A 17,175-nucleotide genomic window follows, 5' to 3' on the forward strand; every position below is an offset into this window, starting at 1 on the left:
GATAATTATCTGCCATAATTAGCAAAGCAATATGTTCACTTGTGCACGCTGTTAAACTGCACAGAGCAGAGAAAATCAGATCTGCCAAGACCACTTTCAAGTCTCAGTCATCAGCAACTCAATAACTGCCAGGGTCCTGACTTTTCTGACTTGTTTAAACTGTCTTAAGACTAACTGTTTCATCTGTTCTCCAGGGATGCTTTTATAGCTCTGAAAAGCTAGCCCCCAACAATGCCAGTTCTGAATCCCATTCTCTAGATGTTTGTTTGTATCAAAGGGAAACATCTGAACCTCTGGCAAATAAAGGCAGCCTCCTGACACGACTGAACGCACTCCATGTATGGAGTATGGAGGTCATGGTAGCCAGTGAACCTCATCCCCAGACACACAGCTACCAGGGCTGAGTGCAGGAGCTGGTCAACATGCTCAGCACAAGGTCAAGACTTACCATTGCATCAGCTTTGTGCTTCAGCCTCTGGGCCTGTTCAATGTAGTATTCCTTTGAATGCTGCCTGAATTGGAGACAGAGGGGAAAAACAGATGAAAAAGGGTAGGATAATTTATTAGTTTTACCTTCTTATCTAGAGGATGCTATGGGTTGATTGATTTCTTTAAAAATATATGTTGGAATAATATTGAAAGTTACACTTAGAAGTAAAAAAACCCCAGAAATTTGGCTTCTATGGAAGCAAGTTAATTTTCTCATTCCCATGGAAAGATTGTAGTTACAACATCTATCATTCCTCAAGTACAGACCCATAAATACATTTAACTGAAACTTTTGATTTAATTGAAAATGAAATTGAAATTTTATTTAATTAAATAAATTTTAATTGAAAGTAAATTTGGCAGCAGCCACACACTTATCTGAGACCAAAACTTGCATTCAAGTTACCTGCTTACAAGAGAGATGGTCCCTAATTTCCAGAGTAGCTTCCCTCAAACCAAAACAGTTGTTAAACTCTGCTTTTTTGTAAACCTTTACTTTGTGGTGGGTAGGCATGAGAAGACAGTACAGGGAAGATCTCACACATCTCTCCCCCTCTCTTTCCTCCCAAAGAACTTCTCATGAAAAAGCAGAAGCCAGGGTAGCCTCACAACCAGCCCCGCCTCGTGTCTTCAGAAAGTAAAGATGAGAGGTGTCAAACAAAAACTTACATTTCAAACTTGAGCAGAGGTCTTCTTGGCTTAGAGGTAACATTTGGCAAAGAAGGCACTGGGAAAGGCTTTGCGACATCACCAGATCCCTGGAAAAGGACAGAGCTAAAGCTGGTTAGAGAGAAACGCCTAAACCAATTCCAAAGCTTGGCTTTCCTAAATTTCAAGTGAAAATGTTTATCTGTCCCAGGCATAGTCTATTCTCCAGGGTCTCTTCCCCAGCAACCCCTGCTTGCTTCTCACTGACTGCTTGTCATGTCTAACACCATTCAAACTTCTCCCAGGCTGAGAGGAATTCAGCAGCAGGTTTCCTTGCACAATGACAAAGAGAGCAGTAAGGCTGGAAGCAGCACAGTTTTCATGTCCTCTAGCCAAGGCAGAATGGTAAAAATCTATTGACACTTATTTCCACTTTAACCACACAAAAACTGCTGATTCCCCATTACTAACTACAGGGAAAAGGAAAAAGCAAGCAGTTAGAGCCAGCTAATACAGAGTCTACAGTCTGGCTTAACACACACAGAGCAACATCCCAGACCGAACACCCCAAAAGCCTCCAATAAACAGCCACGTAATTGAATTTTGTAACCCAAAAATGCAAAGAACCAGCTGGAAAGATCATGAACCTTTATAAACAAGTTATAAATGCTTATACCTGAGTTGTAGTCAATGCCACAGGTTACTTATTTTCTTACTTTTAAGCAATCCCCTCTTTTTATAAGCACACTGATTTTTATACCAATACACCAGTATTGTATTTGCAGTTGCCTCCAATCTGAAACGGTGATTGGCATAACCATGATTCTCATGCCTTTGGTGTTTACAGAGTATGTTTCTGAAGAGAATCACACAGCACCCATGTTGGAGGAAACATCCCACCCATTATCCTGGATACCTACTTTGACGCCCTTTGACAGTTCTGTGTGATTTCCCTCCACTTTCCTGTGCTTGGCAAACAAAGGATCCTTGTGGTTGCTCTTCTTCCTGGGAGGGCTATCCATGGCAGGAAACTCATCAGTCTCATTTCTGTGTCTCTTTTGGGTCATCTTGGCTGACTTTGGTGCAGGATGTGCAGCAGACACAGCTGGCAGTGGTGGGAGTACATCTTTCTTCTGGGTTTCAGATGAAGCTTTTGATGCTCTGGAGATGGGAAGCAAATTCATCAATATGGTGTATTTACAATGTAGGGATTTTTCACAAACTTAAGTTACATCATGTGCCAATTCTGTTAAAACTCCTCTGGAAGTATGAGATGACTTGCTAATACAAAGAATTCAATAAAAGTCAAATAAAACTTCTGGGGCTTCATTGCGGTTTGGACAGCAAACCTTCACCTACCATCAACATACAAGCTGCTTTTCAAGTAGGAACTAAGTCTCAAAACTTGTCCTTGGAGCAAACACATGTAACCAGAACATCAAGACATTGCAAGAAAACCATGCCTCCAATACAGCCCCTTTTCACTCAGTGAGGGAGCTGATTACAGTGACTAAAATCCCTGGGAAATATCACCCAACAAGGCAAATGAACTGTAGCACTGCCTGCCTCTTCTCTTTTCAGTAGATGGTATTTTCTGTGGTCAGAGATACTCACCCTGACACTTGATCCTATATGTGCTTTGACAGAATTAAACTGAGTTTCTCCTTTAAGACTTGCCAGATCAACAAGACAACACTCACGAAGTTGAGAGTGACTTAAAATGCTATGCTTTTAAATGGCAGAGATTATTGCATTTAATAACATTGGATTTCTGATCATCTGAAGTTAGGATAAGCAGGGAGCTCTGACAGCTCTAAGCAGCACCAAAATATTCTACTGTGTTTCACCACTGCTCATTTACATATTTTTACTCAAGTTTCTCAAAGTTTCCAAGAAAACACAGAGCAGGGAATCCCAGCTCATGGACTGCAACATCAGAAGAGGAGGAAATGAATCTCCCAGGGAGGAGATTGCGATGTGATGCTGCACATTCTGCCTCATTCTGTTGAGCATGGGACAATCCTCTTTCACCACGCATTTCTCCCATGGTTTGGTCCCTACTCACATCACACACATGCTCCCAAGCTTCTCCACCTTGGCACAGCTGATGCTCCACAGAACCATCACCTGACCTGCCCAAGTGCAACCTCTCCCCAGAAAACGCATCCTTATCCTTCCCACTCCAAAAGCCAGAATATGACTAAAACAGGGGCTCATTTTCACTGAGAAAAAGGGAGGAATAAGCCCCAGAATTAAAGCTCTTGCATTACTACCACAGTTCAAATATCCCTTCATGCAATTAAGTGTCAGTCCCAATTCCTCAGTGCTTCCAGACTGCATCAGTGTTTTCTCTTCAGAAAAGCAGTTAACTCCTATTGTCAGGACACAAACCTCAACACTACACACCGATCCAAGCCAACACCTCAAATTCAAGCCACAAGCAAGCAGGAATCAAATGCAGTAGCCCATGACTGAGGCATGAGTCTCCCCTCTCTGGAACGTTGCCCAGTTGGAAACAGGCTCTTGGAAGCACTCACTTGAGCAAAGGCCTAAGCCAGAATGCTGGCAGTGCTCTGGTATGCAAATTACAGGGGAAGCTCCAGCAGAGCCACCAGAAGCACTGCAAATGCCACACCGGGAAAAAGGAGAAATTCCTGGTCACAAAGGCCACCTGAAATTCCAGACAGTCAGGACCCAAAAGGCACATTGGTTTTGTGCCCATTGGGTCACTTAGGAAAACCAGACAAAGACAACAGGATAACTTTGGAGAAGGGAAATGCTCCCTGCCCTTATCCATCCACACCTACAGAGCTGCTTTCTGGACTGGTTGCTTCCAGTATGTAAATCTGCTGTAGATTAGGTTTTAGAAGGAACATTATGTTACAAGCAAACTCATGTGTATAAGGACAGGAGACACAGTTCCTTGATCTAAGCTGTTTAGGAAAGACTTGGATTTATACATCCTTCTGCCATTCCACCACTGGATACTCACTTCAATTTACTGGAGTCCTGGTTAGTTGAAGACTGCAATGATTTTGTTTCTTTTTCTGATTTCATTTTCTTCCTATCAGTCTCCTCCTTCTTTCCTCTCTAATAGAAAGGGAAAAAAAAAAGGAAAAATAAAATTACTTATGTTTTCAAAGTTCACATAACCAACACAGACCAACACAGCTAAGCTTAATTGATTCTGGCTAAAAAAAGAAAAAATACCTTATTGGAACCAAAAAATTGCAAACCCACAGCACAGAAGATACGGTTTGCAAGCTCATTGACAAGTAACCTAAAATGACATTTTATCTAATTTTGCTTGGATAGATTAATTGATTCATAGTGGCAGGGATGGAACTCCTAAACCTGTTGCTGCTAACAGTAATGAAAAGCAAGGCATTTGCATGTGAGTTAGATCACACTCCAGATGTGCAGGGGGTTGGGTTTTAATCACCAAAATGCTGATATAGGTGAAGTTTTAAAGCACCAGTAATCCAGGGACCCCAGAGCTGATGCAGCACTGCAGGTGGGGGTCTCACCAGAGCAGAGTAGAGGGACAGAATCCCCTCCCTCAGGCTCCTGACCACACACCTTTGGATGCAGCCCAGGACACGTTTGGCTTTCTGGGCTGCAAGCACACACTTCTGGGTCGTGTCCAGCCCCTGATCTAGTGGAACCTCCAGGTCCTTCTCCGTCGGCATGCCCTCAGTGAGCTCTTCTCCAGTCTGTACTCATGTCTGGGACACAGCCAGCTTTGTGTCACTCACAAGGGTGTGCTGTGACACAGAGTCTGCCTCTGGCAGGGTGCTCAGGACAAAGCTCCAGCACTGAGATCACATCCTTACACTGCTTTTCAGGTTCCACACTGCCACAAAAGATGTCTGACAGTGGTACCTGACCCAGCTGGCTGCCATGAGGCCCCAAGGGTCGTGGTGCACTGACAGAACTGACAGTGAGGCTCTGAGGGGGGCATCCCTGCAGTCAGGCACTGAGATTGCAAGGGAAGACATGTCTAATATCAAATAGCTCCCCTTCTGTCTCTTAGAGACCAGGAAAAAATGTGACAGATTAACTGCCTGTTTCCCTTTCTCCCACTGCTCTGCAAGAGCAGGAACTTCTGGGGTCTCTCAAGTTACTTCACAATTTCCCTGCTCTTCTCAATTCTCCCTCACAACTACAGTAAATTCATAAAATGGCAAAACTAAATGAAACACAAACCGAGGATACTCACCCACCCATGCTGAACCACCTGCTCTGTGAGGAGGACCAAATAGGGAGTCAGAGGCTGAAATATCCAGAGGGAATACCCAATCCCCACAAGGCCTGCAGCCAACTCTTTGTGCAGCTGACCCAGCTGGCTGGAGGTATATTCATAGTCCCCTTTGGGAGTCAGCTTTTCAAAAAACACATGTGAGCAACAATCACCTCAGTTAAATAAGGGGATGTCTTGTAATTCAAGGGAAAGCGACTGTTACAACTGGTTTTATCGTCTGAGAAAACCAGGATTTCAAAAAAACAGAGCAAAAATATATTCTAAAACACCGAAGCATGTTAGACAGCTTACAGGGCTTTTTGTTTGCTCAGGAGGGATTTGTGACCAATAAAAAACATATGCAGACAATTTTGATTCACATTCCCCTTGATAACAGCTTTATAGAAAGATAATGGCTCTACTCCCAACCTATGAAGTGGGAAGTCCACACAGGCATTTCAAACACCACACTGGCCCTTGTACAAACCCAACTCCCACTCCACCTCTCACCCTCTTCTTTCCAAGGGACTCCTGAGGAGTGTCCGTGGCTTTCCTCTTCAAGTCCTGCTTCCTCACACCAGGAAGGTCCTTGGTCTCTGCTTTCCTCTGGTGCCCGTTTTTGTTGGGGAGCTGAGGGACTTTGTCCAGGTGACAGAGATCTATTTTCACCATGAGGCACTCACGGGCTGGGGGATCCCTCACTGGTGAGAGCAACTTCTCCCCGAGAGGCAAGGGCAGTTTCTCCTTGTGCAAATCCTGAGGCCTGTGGCTGCTGGTCCTGATGGGGGTTGTGCCCTGGCCCTGAGGAAGGGGACTGAGAGCATCATGTGCCTGGGCATCTCCCATGAGCCTGGGGTCTAAGAAGGGTTTGGCATTGGCTTGGTGGGAGCCCTTGTCCTTTTTTTTCTCAGAGGGCTCCTGAAGTCCTGGTTTCAGGTCTTTTCTGTCATTGGATTTTGTCTTCACTGTTTTTTTTACTTTTGGCTTGTCCCTGAAAGACTGGTCTGTGATCTCTAAAGGACCAGGCTCACTCTCCACCTTCAGGCCTCTCTTGGGCCCCTCATGCACCAGGGGCTTGCTGGGCCTTTTGATCCCCACAGTCTGCCTGGGCGAGGGCTCCTTGGCATGTGCAGGAGGCTTCTGGCAGCTGCGTTTAGTGGGAAGAGGAGCCTCCTGAGGAGCCCTGGCCACCTGGCTCTTGTGAGGAGGCTCCCTCAGCTCAGCATGCTGCTGGCAGGAATTGCTGCTGCTGCTGCCCTGCTCCTGCTTCTTGCCCTCCTCAAGTCCATCCCCACGGGCAACGTCACTGAGGCTCTCTGCTGGCACTGCCGGTGGGTTCACCTTGGTCAGCCAGTTGTCAAGCTGCCACTTATTAGAAGTCGGTGGCTCAGGCTGCAGACAAAAAGAGAAAGGGAGGATTCAAAACTGATGCCCTTATGGGCTGTTTCCATCCTAACACAGCTTTCCAGAGCCCAGGGACTATTGCCTAGAGGTCTCAAAGTGTTTGCTTTTGCCTGTGAAGAACTGACTAGAAACAAACAGGCCATGTGCACTAACTTGGTCCAGAGCATCAAGGATGAACAGTTGGCTGAATAAAAAAAAGGACAGAAAGGTCAGTGGCAAGTAGGTAGGACTTCATTAGTATTTTCAGGACAAACAAGGCAGAACTTAGTAAAAGAGAAGTATAACATCTTCCTTCAAAGACACCATATTGCCATGGGTAGTCTGTAACTGAACTGCTAGAGGGCAGGGTATCAGAGTGAGATGGAAAGACAGGCTGTCTCAAAGCTTGTTCTTGGTTTCTCCCTGGTCATGCACCCCCCTAAGGCAAAAAGAAAGATAGAGTGGAGGCAGGAGAGGAAAAATATATTACAAGGGGCTTTGTAAGAGTACCTCAAAACTGCCAGTGGATTGTTCTGCATCAGCTGTGGTCTGCAGACACAGCCATGTACTTCCCAGTGGCCTGAGAATGTTTTGCAAGCTGGAAGAACTGTTTGAAAGCATGGGACATGAGCAGCTGTGCAGCAGGTTTTTTAAAAAATGCATGGTCTCACAATTATGAGAGCTGAAGGCACCAAGTTCTGTTTGTCTGCTTTCCTCAGTAAAAGCCTCAGAAATGCCAGTGCAAGCCAAATTCGAGAGCAGCAAGACTAAGCTTATTCCAGCCCTTCCTGCAGGTCTGATCCCTTCAGCTGCAAACCTGTGAGAAGCTGAATCTGTCTCTCTGGCACAGGAGCTGCCAGGAGGCAGCAGCTCCTCTTAAATTATCAGGAAACTGGTCTCACCCTGACACTACCATAAAGGCACCTAGAAATCCTGCACAGGAAGAGTGGGCCCCACACAGCCCCACTGTGCTTTCCAGCTGCGCCTTCTCTTGTCTCCCCAGTGAAGGCACTGATTCCTACAGGAGAGCTAGACAACTGTGCCAAAGGACATGGGGGAGCACTTCCAGGTTGGGCATCTGAAAGTCTAATTATGTTGGTACTAAGGGTAACTAAGGTTAACGAACCAGAAGGGAAGCAAAGGGCAAGAAAAGTCAAGTGATGCAGCAAAGATGTCAAGGATACACCTGAACAATGAGAGTGTTTCAGGTCTCCTGCCCTGACTGCACTGAGACAGCAGAGTGTGAGACAAGGGGCTGTGTAAGCAGCCTCTGCCTTTCATTTGCATTCACCTCAGGTGCTGGTGCACTTGGAGGGTCGTTTGCTTCACTGTCACTCGAGTGGCTCTCTGTCTCCGAGTCTGAGGAACTGTCTGAGTCACTGGTGCTCCCCGACTCCGAGCTGCTGGAATGTGCTGATGCCACACTCTTAGGCTGGGACTGTAAGGAACTGCAAGGCCACCATGAGATAAAATTAGAAAGCAGCATGTCCGAAGGTAACTTACTTATTACATTGACAGGGCAGTATTCAAAAAAAAACCCTAAAACCACATGCTTTGGCACTGAGATGAGAGGGGAGAAGGCCAGAGAAATACATTGGCATACTTAAAAATAAAGCACCAGAACACAAAATTGATGGAAATAATAAAACTTTCAATTTCTACCCAGTCAAATATATAGGCAGGATGCCACTGCTACAATGTGGAGCTGCATTTTGCCAACCAAAGTTTAAAAAGCACCGAAACTGCCCATTGCTTTCCTGAAAGACCCAACTCTCAAAATGAAAAAACTTCCAATAAAAGTGAACAAGTCAGGAACATATATTTCAGGATGGTTTCTGTTTTCTCTGTTCTCCCCCTTAAGTTTTCACTTCATCTGTGTTACTTGGTCATGCTGCTGTACCCATTTCATTAATAGCCACATCAGGCAGCAGCATTTCTTGCAACACCCTGCTGTAACAACAAAAAAGTGTTTTTCTCCACACTGACAATGGAGTGGATGGAATTGAGGTATGTCCCTTTTATGCACAGTGTTTTTCTTTTGAAATGGGCTTACAAAATTAAAATGTAGACATTTGAATTTATTTTTTCTACTTTGGTTTCCCAGATCAATATCAACATATTTGTATGAGTTGGAGGCAAGCCCCTTGCTGAACACTCCAACTTTAAGAGTTCGCAGAGACACAGATCATGCCAAGTACTGGTGTGCTCCTCTGCAAGTCTGACTTTGTAGACCACTCTTGTGCTTGAAGAATATACTTATCAAGCAAAAAAAATCTATGTCAGTGCTCTCGTATAAGAAAACTTTCAAGCTTTTCCATCTTTCTTCCTCAAATGCTGGCATGTGGCTGCTCAGTCTACCTTGAATATTGCTTCTGACTAACAATACATGGCAGGAACTGCTTACAATCAGCTTCCTTTTCAAGAGGAGCTGAAACAGCCTCAGCGAGTCTTCCTAACCCCTTCCTGTTCTTTACCCACTTGGCTTCTGAGCTAAAACTGGACTCAGATCTCACCCATCACCACTACAGCTGAAAATCCCATTAGCTGCAGTGTGATCTACAGACACACTGGTGGAGGGGAGGAGGAGAAGAGAACGAGCAGTTGAGGAAGTACAATTCTGGCTCATAGGCAAAATCCAGCATGCCTGGATTATTCATTTCTAATTGGAGCTTTCTGGAAAAACCCCACACAACTAAAGCTGACTTTCAGGAGCAGCCAGAAACCAAAGTCTGTAGCTACAAGAGGAACGAGGAACCCTTACCCTCCTACCCCAAATATAAAAATCAGTTTTGTTTTTCTCCTTATGTGGTCTAGCTAGTAGTTTGGGAACAAACCTGTACCTTGGAGGAGCAACTGAAGAAGGTGACTTTTCAACAACCTGTTTTGTTCACAAAGACAAAGAGGAGAGGGGGAGGAAAGGTTAGCTCAGAACTCAGAACAATGCAAGTGGTGGTGTTTAAAGGGAAGTCTGTGTGCCTAGTGTATAAAACAGCTAAAACCGACTTGGTCATCACCACTCTCTTCACTATCACTGAGCTGCAGGTCGTCCTGGAGCATTCTGAAAGACAACCAGAAGATAAATATCAGCCAAAGCAGACACATTTTGAAGCAGCAGCCACTGAAAAAGATTTGGTTTGTACTTGCCAAAACAAATCAACTTCCCCCATCCTTTCTGAACATTTGGCATGTTCAATCTACTAAGCCCTGTCATTACCTGAAATTAATGGTTAAAATGGTTTGCTTTCTTTTTTTTTTTTTTTTTTAACTGGTACAGTAAGAGACTCTCATGCTATCAGCCTGCACTGGCTCCCCAAGGGACAGAGAGTATCAGGAGCTGTGCATGTTCACACACTCTCAGGGGCTGTGAGTACTTCTTCTGTCCCAGGGGTTCTCGTTTTGCTGCTCAAGTCTCCTACCTCACATGTGTAAATCAATGCCAAGGTAAAGCCTATCTCCCATCTCTTCTCTACTCAATGAACTCCATGTTCCTGCACATCTCAGCAGTATTGTTGAGCAGTTCAGGTACTCAGAACAGTTTACAAGTGAAGAGGCTTAAGCTCTGTTTCACTACTGCTAGAGAAGAGAGCAGGCTGCCCACAAACACTTCCGAAAGCATAATTTAGACCTGTGCCTGCAGTAGGTGGTAATTACTGTTTGCAATTTCAGTATTTTGCCAAGGTTCTTAAAAGGCTGGAAGGGAAGGAGAGAGACCCAAAGCTCTCCCAGATTATCCCCATCTCTGGCAATCTTGCAGCCATCCCAAAAGAATTGAAAAATAGGCAGGTAAAACTTGGCTATTCAAAAGTATAGTTATTCAAATCTTGAAACTAGCTGGCAATTAACTCCTCAACCCAGAGGATTATTCAAGTGTCCTTCCAAAAATGGGATCAAAAGCTTGGGAGCTGAAACAGGGATTTTAATCCATCATGTCAAAACTCTGCTTATTTCAACCTCATTTCAAACCAAGGCCTTTCTTGAGAAAAATTTCTTGAGAAATTTTTCTTTTGGCCAAAAAAGAAAAATAGGACTCTGGCCCCTCATGACAACATGTTTTATAGCAAGAAAACAACTATAAATGCTCCCCAGAGAACCACATCACCCTGGAAAAAGGGGGAGAAAGTTGGAAAAAGTTGCTGCTTTCTTTGTTCATGCATTTTGACTGCCATTCCCCTGTGATCTACCCTCCACTGCCTCATTTCCTCACACACCTTCTCACTGGAAATCACCTCTTGCCTCTTCATTTAGAGTAAACACTGAAGGGAAACACTATGAGACACCACCTTGGAAAAGGAGAGCCTCAAATTTCCTACAGAAGGCAAACAGCTCGCAGCCTGCAGCAACCCTGCACGAGCCAGCTCTGCTTGTGGGCCAGAGCCCAAGCTCACTGCCAGACAGACGAGGCACAGAAATGAAAAAAGGACAGTGACAGTACAGGCACTCTCCACACTTCTGGGCAGTTTGGCAGTTTTTTCTACTGGTATCCCACTGAATCCTTTTTTATTTTCTTTTACAACTCCTACGGGGAAGGAGTCCTTTAAAGGTGGTAGTGAAGAAACTTTCAGGGATGCTAAAGCAGGATGCTGAAAGGTTTTAAGTTCAGTTTTGGGGTGGGTTTGGGTTTTTTGTTGGGTTTTGTTTTGTTCTGCTTTAAGAATTGTGGACTAAAGAGTTATTTCCTTCAGAGGTAAGAGTCATAGAATGGTTTGGGTTGGAAGAGACCTTAGAAATCATTTCGTTTCAAACCCCTGCTGTGGACAGGGTCATGCAAAGACACCACCTAGATAGATGTCATTAAAACTGATTTAACTGTTTGTAATAAAAAGGACTACCCTTTCCACCTGAGCTGCTGGTAAATAAAATTCATTAGCATAAAAGAACACTACAACTACTTATGGCCCATTTGGGATCAAGGAAGAAGACTAAAACTTCAAGTCATACTTCTGCAAGGGTAGAAAAAGCCAGCTTTCCCAAAATAAGGTTTTGACAAGTCGTTAAATAGCCTAGTTAAAGAAAATAAATCTTCCTTAATAATTTTAATGCTCCAGTTAGCTCAGGAATTACTAGATGCCAAGGTTTCATTTGCAGGACCTGTTCATTTGCAGCTTATATACACACCATTAATCTTCCTAAAGCTATTTAAAAGGAGTTCTTTTAGTGAGAGAAGCAGCACTAAAATTATTTGCTAAATATCACTTGCCAAACAACCTCACTGAAATCACAGGCTGGTTCCTCTCTGCTAGCCAGGTTAAAGATGCATCACCAAGAATGAGCTGGCACCTCCCCTTTTAAAAGCAGGGCTGCTTCCATTCCAGCACTGCCAGGTGCAAACTTCAGGACTGCATTCAAGAATGAAATCCATCTGGGAAATCCCTGCACGCTCTGAAAAGCTGAATGCTTAATTTGGGCACACAGATGCCCTGGGATTTCAACTTCTAATTAACCAGCACAATCACTGTTTGTTTTCAGCCTGCTACACTTTGCAACACAAGCTACTCCAGGCAGCTGAATTTTCAGACAGTCACGTGTGCTTTGAACAACACAGAAAGCCAAGCCTGTTGCGCCAGAGAAAACAAACACAAAAAAGGAAGGGATGCATCACTTCAAGGGAAAGATGTAGAGGAAGCCCTCGGGCAAACCACTTGGACATAAATCCAGGCCACCCTGTTCCTCCTGCTTTCACTGCCTTTGCTGACCATGGGCTCACACATCCCTTGCAGATGAGCAGTGGCTCTGAAATGCCTGCAAGGATGCTGAGTAGAGAGGGGATCATGACTAAGGACAGAACTCCATACCATGCCAAATTTACAATTCTGGCCCTGTGGGTTAAGGAAGGAGTCCTTACCAATTCTTGGCTGCAGGAAAAGTCTCTTCTCTCTCTGCTGCCCAGGAAACTGACTAAAGGGATTTTTACAAGCAGCTGAGAACTGAAATAATGATGATGGTCATAGGGTAGCTGGGGAGGAAGGCACAGCCTGGAGCAGTTAGAACTGCTAGTTTTAGTAGTGCAATGAAAATTTCCAGATGTTCTTGAGGAGGAGCAAACTGGAGTGGATGAAAGTGAAGCAAAATAAGGAAGAGATTAAGGGAGTTGCTGGCTGCTCGGCAAGACACTATCCCACGCTCCCAGTAAGTCAGGGCTCCTCTGCATTATGTGGAACATTGGGAAAAGGGATGCTTAACAGACCCTACAGAGCTTGAGTGAAAAATTCTTCAATCTCAACCAAGACAGAGACATGCTTTTGCTCTTATTTGTGACTAGCCCAGTTTTGCTTGGTTTTTAATTAAATGATTTGTGATAAGGAAAAGGCAAACAAGTGGAGTAAGCTTTGCAGCCTTCCATGTAACAATATATCATGGACTAACAAGATCTTTATGTATCATATGAACTGACAGACATTTAAATTTGATGGTTCAGCAAGTGCCTTGCACATGGACCACTGAGCCTTCCAGATATGGAAAGATTTCTGTTTGTTACTCAGGGCTCAGAACCTAGTAATGCTGCATTTGGCCAAGTTAATCCTGAAAGATTATTGTCAGCCCACACAAAACTGCTTTCAAAAAACTTCTGTAATTAACCTAATTAACTGATAACCACTTTCACCAGCAAGGACAACAGCAAGTTATTTTATCTACCAATTTTTTATTTTATTTTGCTTTAAAATTTCAGCCCTGTTTTTTAGGTTTACTAGCCCTCCCAGGCTTCAAAACAATATCCAGGATCAATCAGATTCAGTTTGGATCCTTTGTAATTTATGCCAATTAGATGCATTATTGTAGGTTGAAGAACATAAAATCGTGATGTTAAATAGCCACAGATTAAAGGAATAAAATCACTAATCTGCTGCATTAATAAATGGGTTTTTTTCTTCAGTTTTGTTTTGGATTTAACACAGTCATTGTAATCATGAAAAGGTTTAGTGGACTTGGCATTGGTAGGTTAAGAATTGGACTGGATGATCTCAAAGGTCTTTACCAACCTAAATGATTCTATGATTTCATCAATAATAGAAACAATAATGTTTCTTTTGGTGAAAATTCCCTTCATTGGAAGTTTTCTAAGAAAAATTAGATTGATAAAACCCTGATCTTCAGAAACATTGAGTAACCCAAAATTTAGTTATTTCCAGGTTCTTTTAATTAACTGCACAGTAGAGATGTGAACAGGGCTTGGTTACTTACGATGTTCTTGGCTGAGAACCTGCCAGTGTTTCTGGAGGTGCTCCATATTGCTCTGGAAATAAAAAATAAATAGGTTGGATTTAATTGCCTCCTTTGTAGTCTATTTTACCCTATGGTCTCTTTCTTCTAGGACATAATTGTCATTCAGATTATTCATCATTCCAAATGGGGTTTCTTAATGAAATACTGTTTCTCTTCTGATGAACAGCTGCCTTTAATGTCTAGGTAATGAATGTAATCTTATGCCATTTCTAAATTCATCACTGTTCAACAAAGCAGAGGAAACCACACCTCTTAAGCATTTGACATGTCATGTAAAACACACAACACTATCTGTCAATACACATAGTATGTGTTTCCTTTGGGTATCTACTTACTCCGATCCTTTGCTATAGATCCTTCAGGTTGCAATTCCTAGAAAAAAAGGACAAAGTGCAAATTGAGAGTAAAATAAATGAGCTCTCTTGCAAGAGCAGAGTACTGATGATTTGTTTTTCACGTGTCACTTTACTGTGATACTGTATAATAAACATTTCAACTAGCTTGCCAAAGTAGCCAATAGTCTAAGCTGGACTGAAATAGTTTATCATGGACAGAAACGATAATGTGCTACTGTCACCAAAACCAGGTTGTTACCACATTAGGGGTATGTGCATTCTTGAAGGAATATTTTTAAAATTTTATAAGAGCTGCCAAAGACTTCTTTTTAACACAGTCAGCAAATATTTCTGTTGGCAAGAAGATAAAATGTATTTTGTGCTTCAGCAGAGACACCTAAAATGTCTCAGAAAAGTAGCTGCATTTAAAGTCCACGATTACAACAAACGTCTAAGTTGCTGAAGCACTTTTTATTCATCCCCACTGTGCTTTAATTTATCTGACTACTTCTGAAGGTAATACCTCCTAACAGCCCTTATTTATAGAAGGGGGACAAAATCAGATGGAAACACATGCAAGAGGCAGAAAGCTCTCTTCTAGTTTTTCAAAAGTCCTGGCAGAAAGAGGGTGTCTTACCTTTGCTGGGAATGGAAATTTGGAAGGCTCTGCTTTAGTAGGTGTATTAAGAGCTGTCAGGGGAGGTGGCCAAGAGCGGGTCATTTCCTGGAAAGACATTGAGAGAAGCAGCTATCAGGATTTTTGCTGATAGGCACAGAGGTTCATTTGGGTATACCTCTTCATGCACTTGGACATGTTTCCCCATGGTTGCTACAAAATTAGTGATATGCAAGAACACAGGATATGCCTGGTGAAAAACAAAAGGATGACAGACTTCCAAGGAGGAGTCCTCATCCTGCAACCCCAACCAGCACAGGGCACCTGTGCACAGCTCCCATACAGCTAAAACACTGCTCCAACAGCAGCTTCTGGAGAGCAGTTGAGGCACCAGGATTTTGCAGCCCCAAGCAACAGCAAGGGAAGTGAATTCCAGAAACCCAACTGTTGCACCAGGACTTCAGCATCTCAGAACAGCACTTCACATCAAAGAACCGTCTCTTCGTGATCAGCACCACTAGCTTGGGAATCCCATGGCATTTTCACACTGTGCACAGGGAAGGGATAACACAGACTCAGCCACAGCCACTTGAAGCCTGTGCACTGCTCGCAGAGTCAGTTCTGAGACAAGGTTACAGCATCAGACGTGGCTTTGCTCTGCATGAATGGACTGGAATTACAGTGAGGGAGCTGCTGCAGTGCCATGCACAGGCAGGTGGGAAGGATACAGGTGTGCTCCTGCTCAGGGCCACACTGCTGGGGCTGGCAACATGGACACAAGGCAGTATGTCCAGAGCCTTTGGAGGAAGGGCGCTTGGGAATGGCAACCCCCTGACTTGATGCAGGAGTAGCTCTGGCTGTCTCAGATGACTTGTCAGTCTTGAACTGCACCAGACTGTGTTACACTTATGTACTGATAGAAAGACTGATCTTACAACTCCAGCTGTATTTGAGGCTGACTCTTATCCTTACTTCTCCTCAGCACACCCCAAAACTAGTGACAGCTACATCTGCTGAGTCAACAGAAGCAGAGAGGTATTTTTTCCCCAGTTACCTTAATTACCTTAAGGCATACTAAATCTAAGCAAACACAGAGATATATTACTTAAGAGTACCTACCCTCAAAATTTCTTCAATGGACTGCACATCAATGGGGTTGGTTTGCTGTAACAAGAAAGATGGAAGCAGCATGAGTTTGTTTGGGTTTTTTATCAACTGACATGAGAAAGGCACGCACTCAGTGAACATTTGCTTACCAACAACTCAGTAAATTTCATGGGAGTCCATTAGTAATAAAATGCTAGTAAGGATTAAAATCCCCATCAGAAGGGCAGTTAATAAAGCACTTCTAAAATGCCTCTTGTTTTCAAGTCCTTGGCAGAGGTGACTGGAGATGCCGCCAGGATGCTCTGTCTGGAATGGGGTAAAACGACTTGAACAATTCCACCAGTGGAAAATGGTACTTGCAAAGCTACTGGTGGTAAATGGAAAAGGGAGCATCACAGGACTTTTGGTGCTGAATAAAGCTGAAACCAGTCTGACTCATCAATCCCAAAGTTAAACTATCCTCCTGATAGTGAGATGAAGATGTGGTAGACCTGGTAAAGTACCTGATAAAGGAACAAACATTCTACTGATACTACCAGTAATTTATCTAAAGCTGCTGAGCTGACACAGCTGGCCTGATGAGATCTGACAGTCGCCTGATACTATAAAACCCCAGTCCCAAATCTTAATGGCAGGGTCTTCTAACATATCCCTTCTTGGAGAGTATGTGTGCTTCCAAACACTGCTGGGCCCGAGCCCTGGGGAACACCACTTCCACAGATCAGCTTCTCACCTACTAACAAGGCATGTGTTATGAAAGTATCTGTCATTTGCACATCCTTTCCTAACTGATGTCATTAAAGGAGGTGGAAACAGAAAATAACCAAAGAGCTGAGTAGCTGTAACAAGCAAAATGCATGCCAGAGCAGCTTTCCTGTCTATAAACAAGAAATTCGATGGGAGTGTCCAGTCATTGGAGTAACTGCTGAAAGGGAAAGGCCAGGAGGACTTTATTCACATTCAAGGACGCAGACCATGAGCTACAGTGCCCAACCAGAAGGACCTTCCCCAGAAAAAACGTAAAGAGCAATTCAAGCAAGCATTTCGGTAAAGTCCAAAACTGTCATCCCCAGCCCTTTCACAGGAAGTCCCCTCATCTGTTTCCCACATGCTGCACTATTTACATTGGAAGGAGA

General features: G+C 43.7%; 1 protein-coding gene across 7 annotated transcripts in view; it reads right to left on the reverse strand.

The window, feature by feature from the left end:
• Positions 1–17,175, reverse strand: part of AFF1 (AF4/FMR2 family member 1) — a 75,524-nt gene that overhangs the window by 16,976 nt on the left and 41,373 nt on the right. For 6 of the 7 annotated variants that reach the window (XR_004497000.1, XR_004497001.1, XR_004496999.1 and 3 more), the window contains 12 exons: positions 16,052–16,096; positions 14,954–15,040; positions 14,317–14,353; positions 13,940–13,991; positions 9,764–9,818; positions 9,601–9,638; positions 8,052–8,208; positions 5,888–6,769; positions 4,130–4,227; positions 2,058–2,298; positions 1,159–1,247; positions 449–512 (listed from right to left, as the gene is read on the reverse strand). Coding sequence is in view for 2 of the 7 variants with exons in the window: in XM_033513751.1 (XP_033369642.1) it covers positions 449–512; positions 1,159–1,247; positions 2,058–2,298; positions 4,130–4,227; positions 5,888–6,769; positions 8,052–8,208; positions 9,601–9,638; positions 9,764–9,818; positions 13,940–13,991; positions 14,317–14,353; positions 14,954–15,040; positions 16,052–16,096 (1,845 nt within the window). In the remaining 5 variants the exon portion in view is untranslated. The remainder of the gene's footprint in view (positions 1–448; positions 513–1,158; positions 1,248–2,057; positions 2,299–4,129; positions 4,228–5,887; positions 6,770–8,051; positions 8,209–9,600; positions 9,639–9,763; positions 9,819–13,939; positions 13,992–14,316; positions 14,354–14,953; positions 15,041–16,051; positions 16,097–17,175) is intronic. The other variant, XR_004497002.1, reaches the window with a different exon arrangement.

This window comes from Parus major, chromosome 4 (assembly GCF_001522545.3).
Source record: "Parus major isolate Abel chromosome 4, Parus_major1.1, whole genome shotgun sequence".
Lineage (NCBI taxonomy): Eukaryota > Metazoa > Chordata > Aves > Passeriformes > Paridae > Parus > Parus major.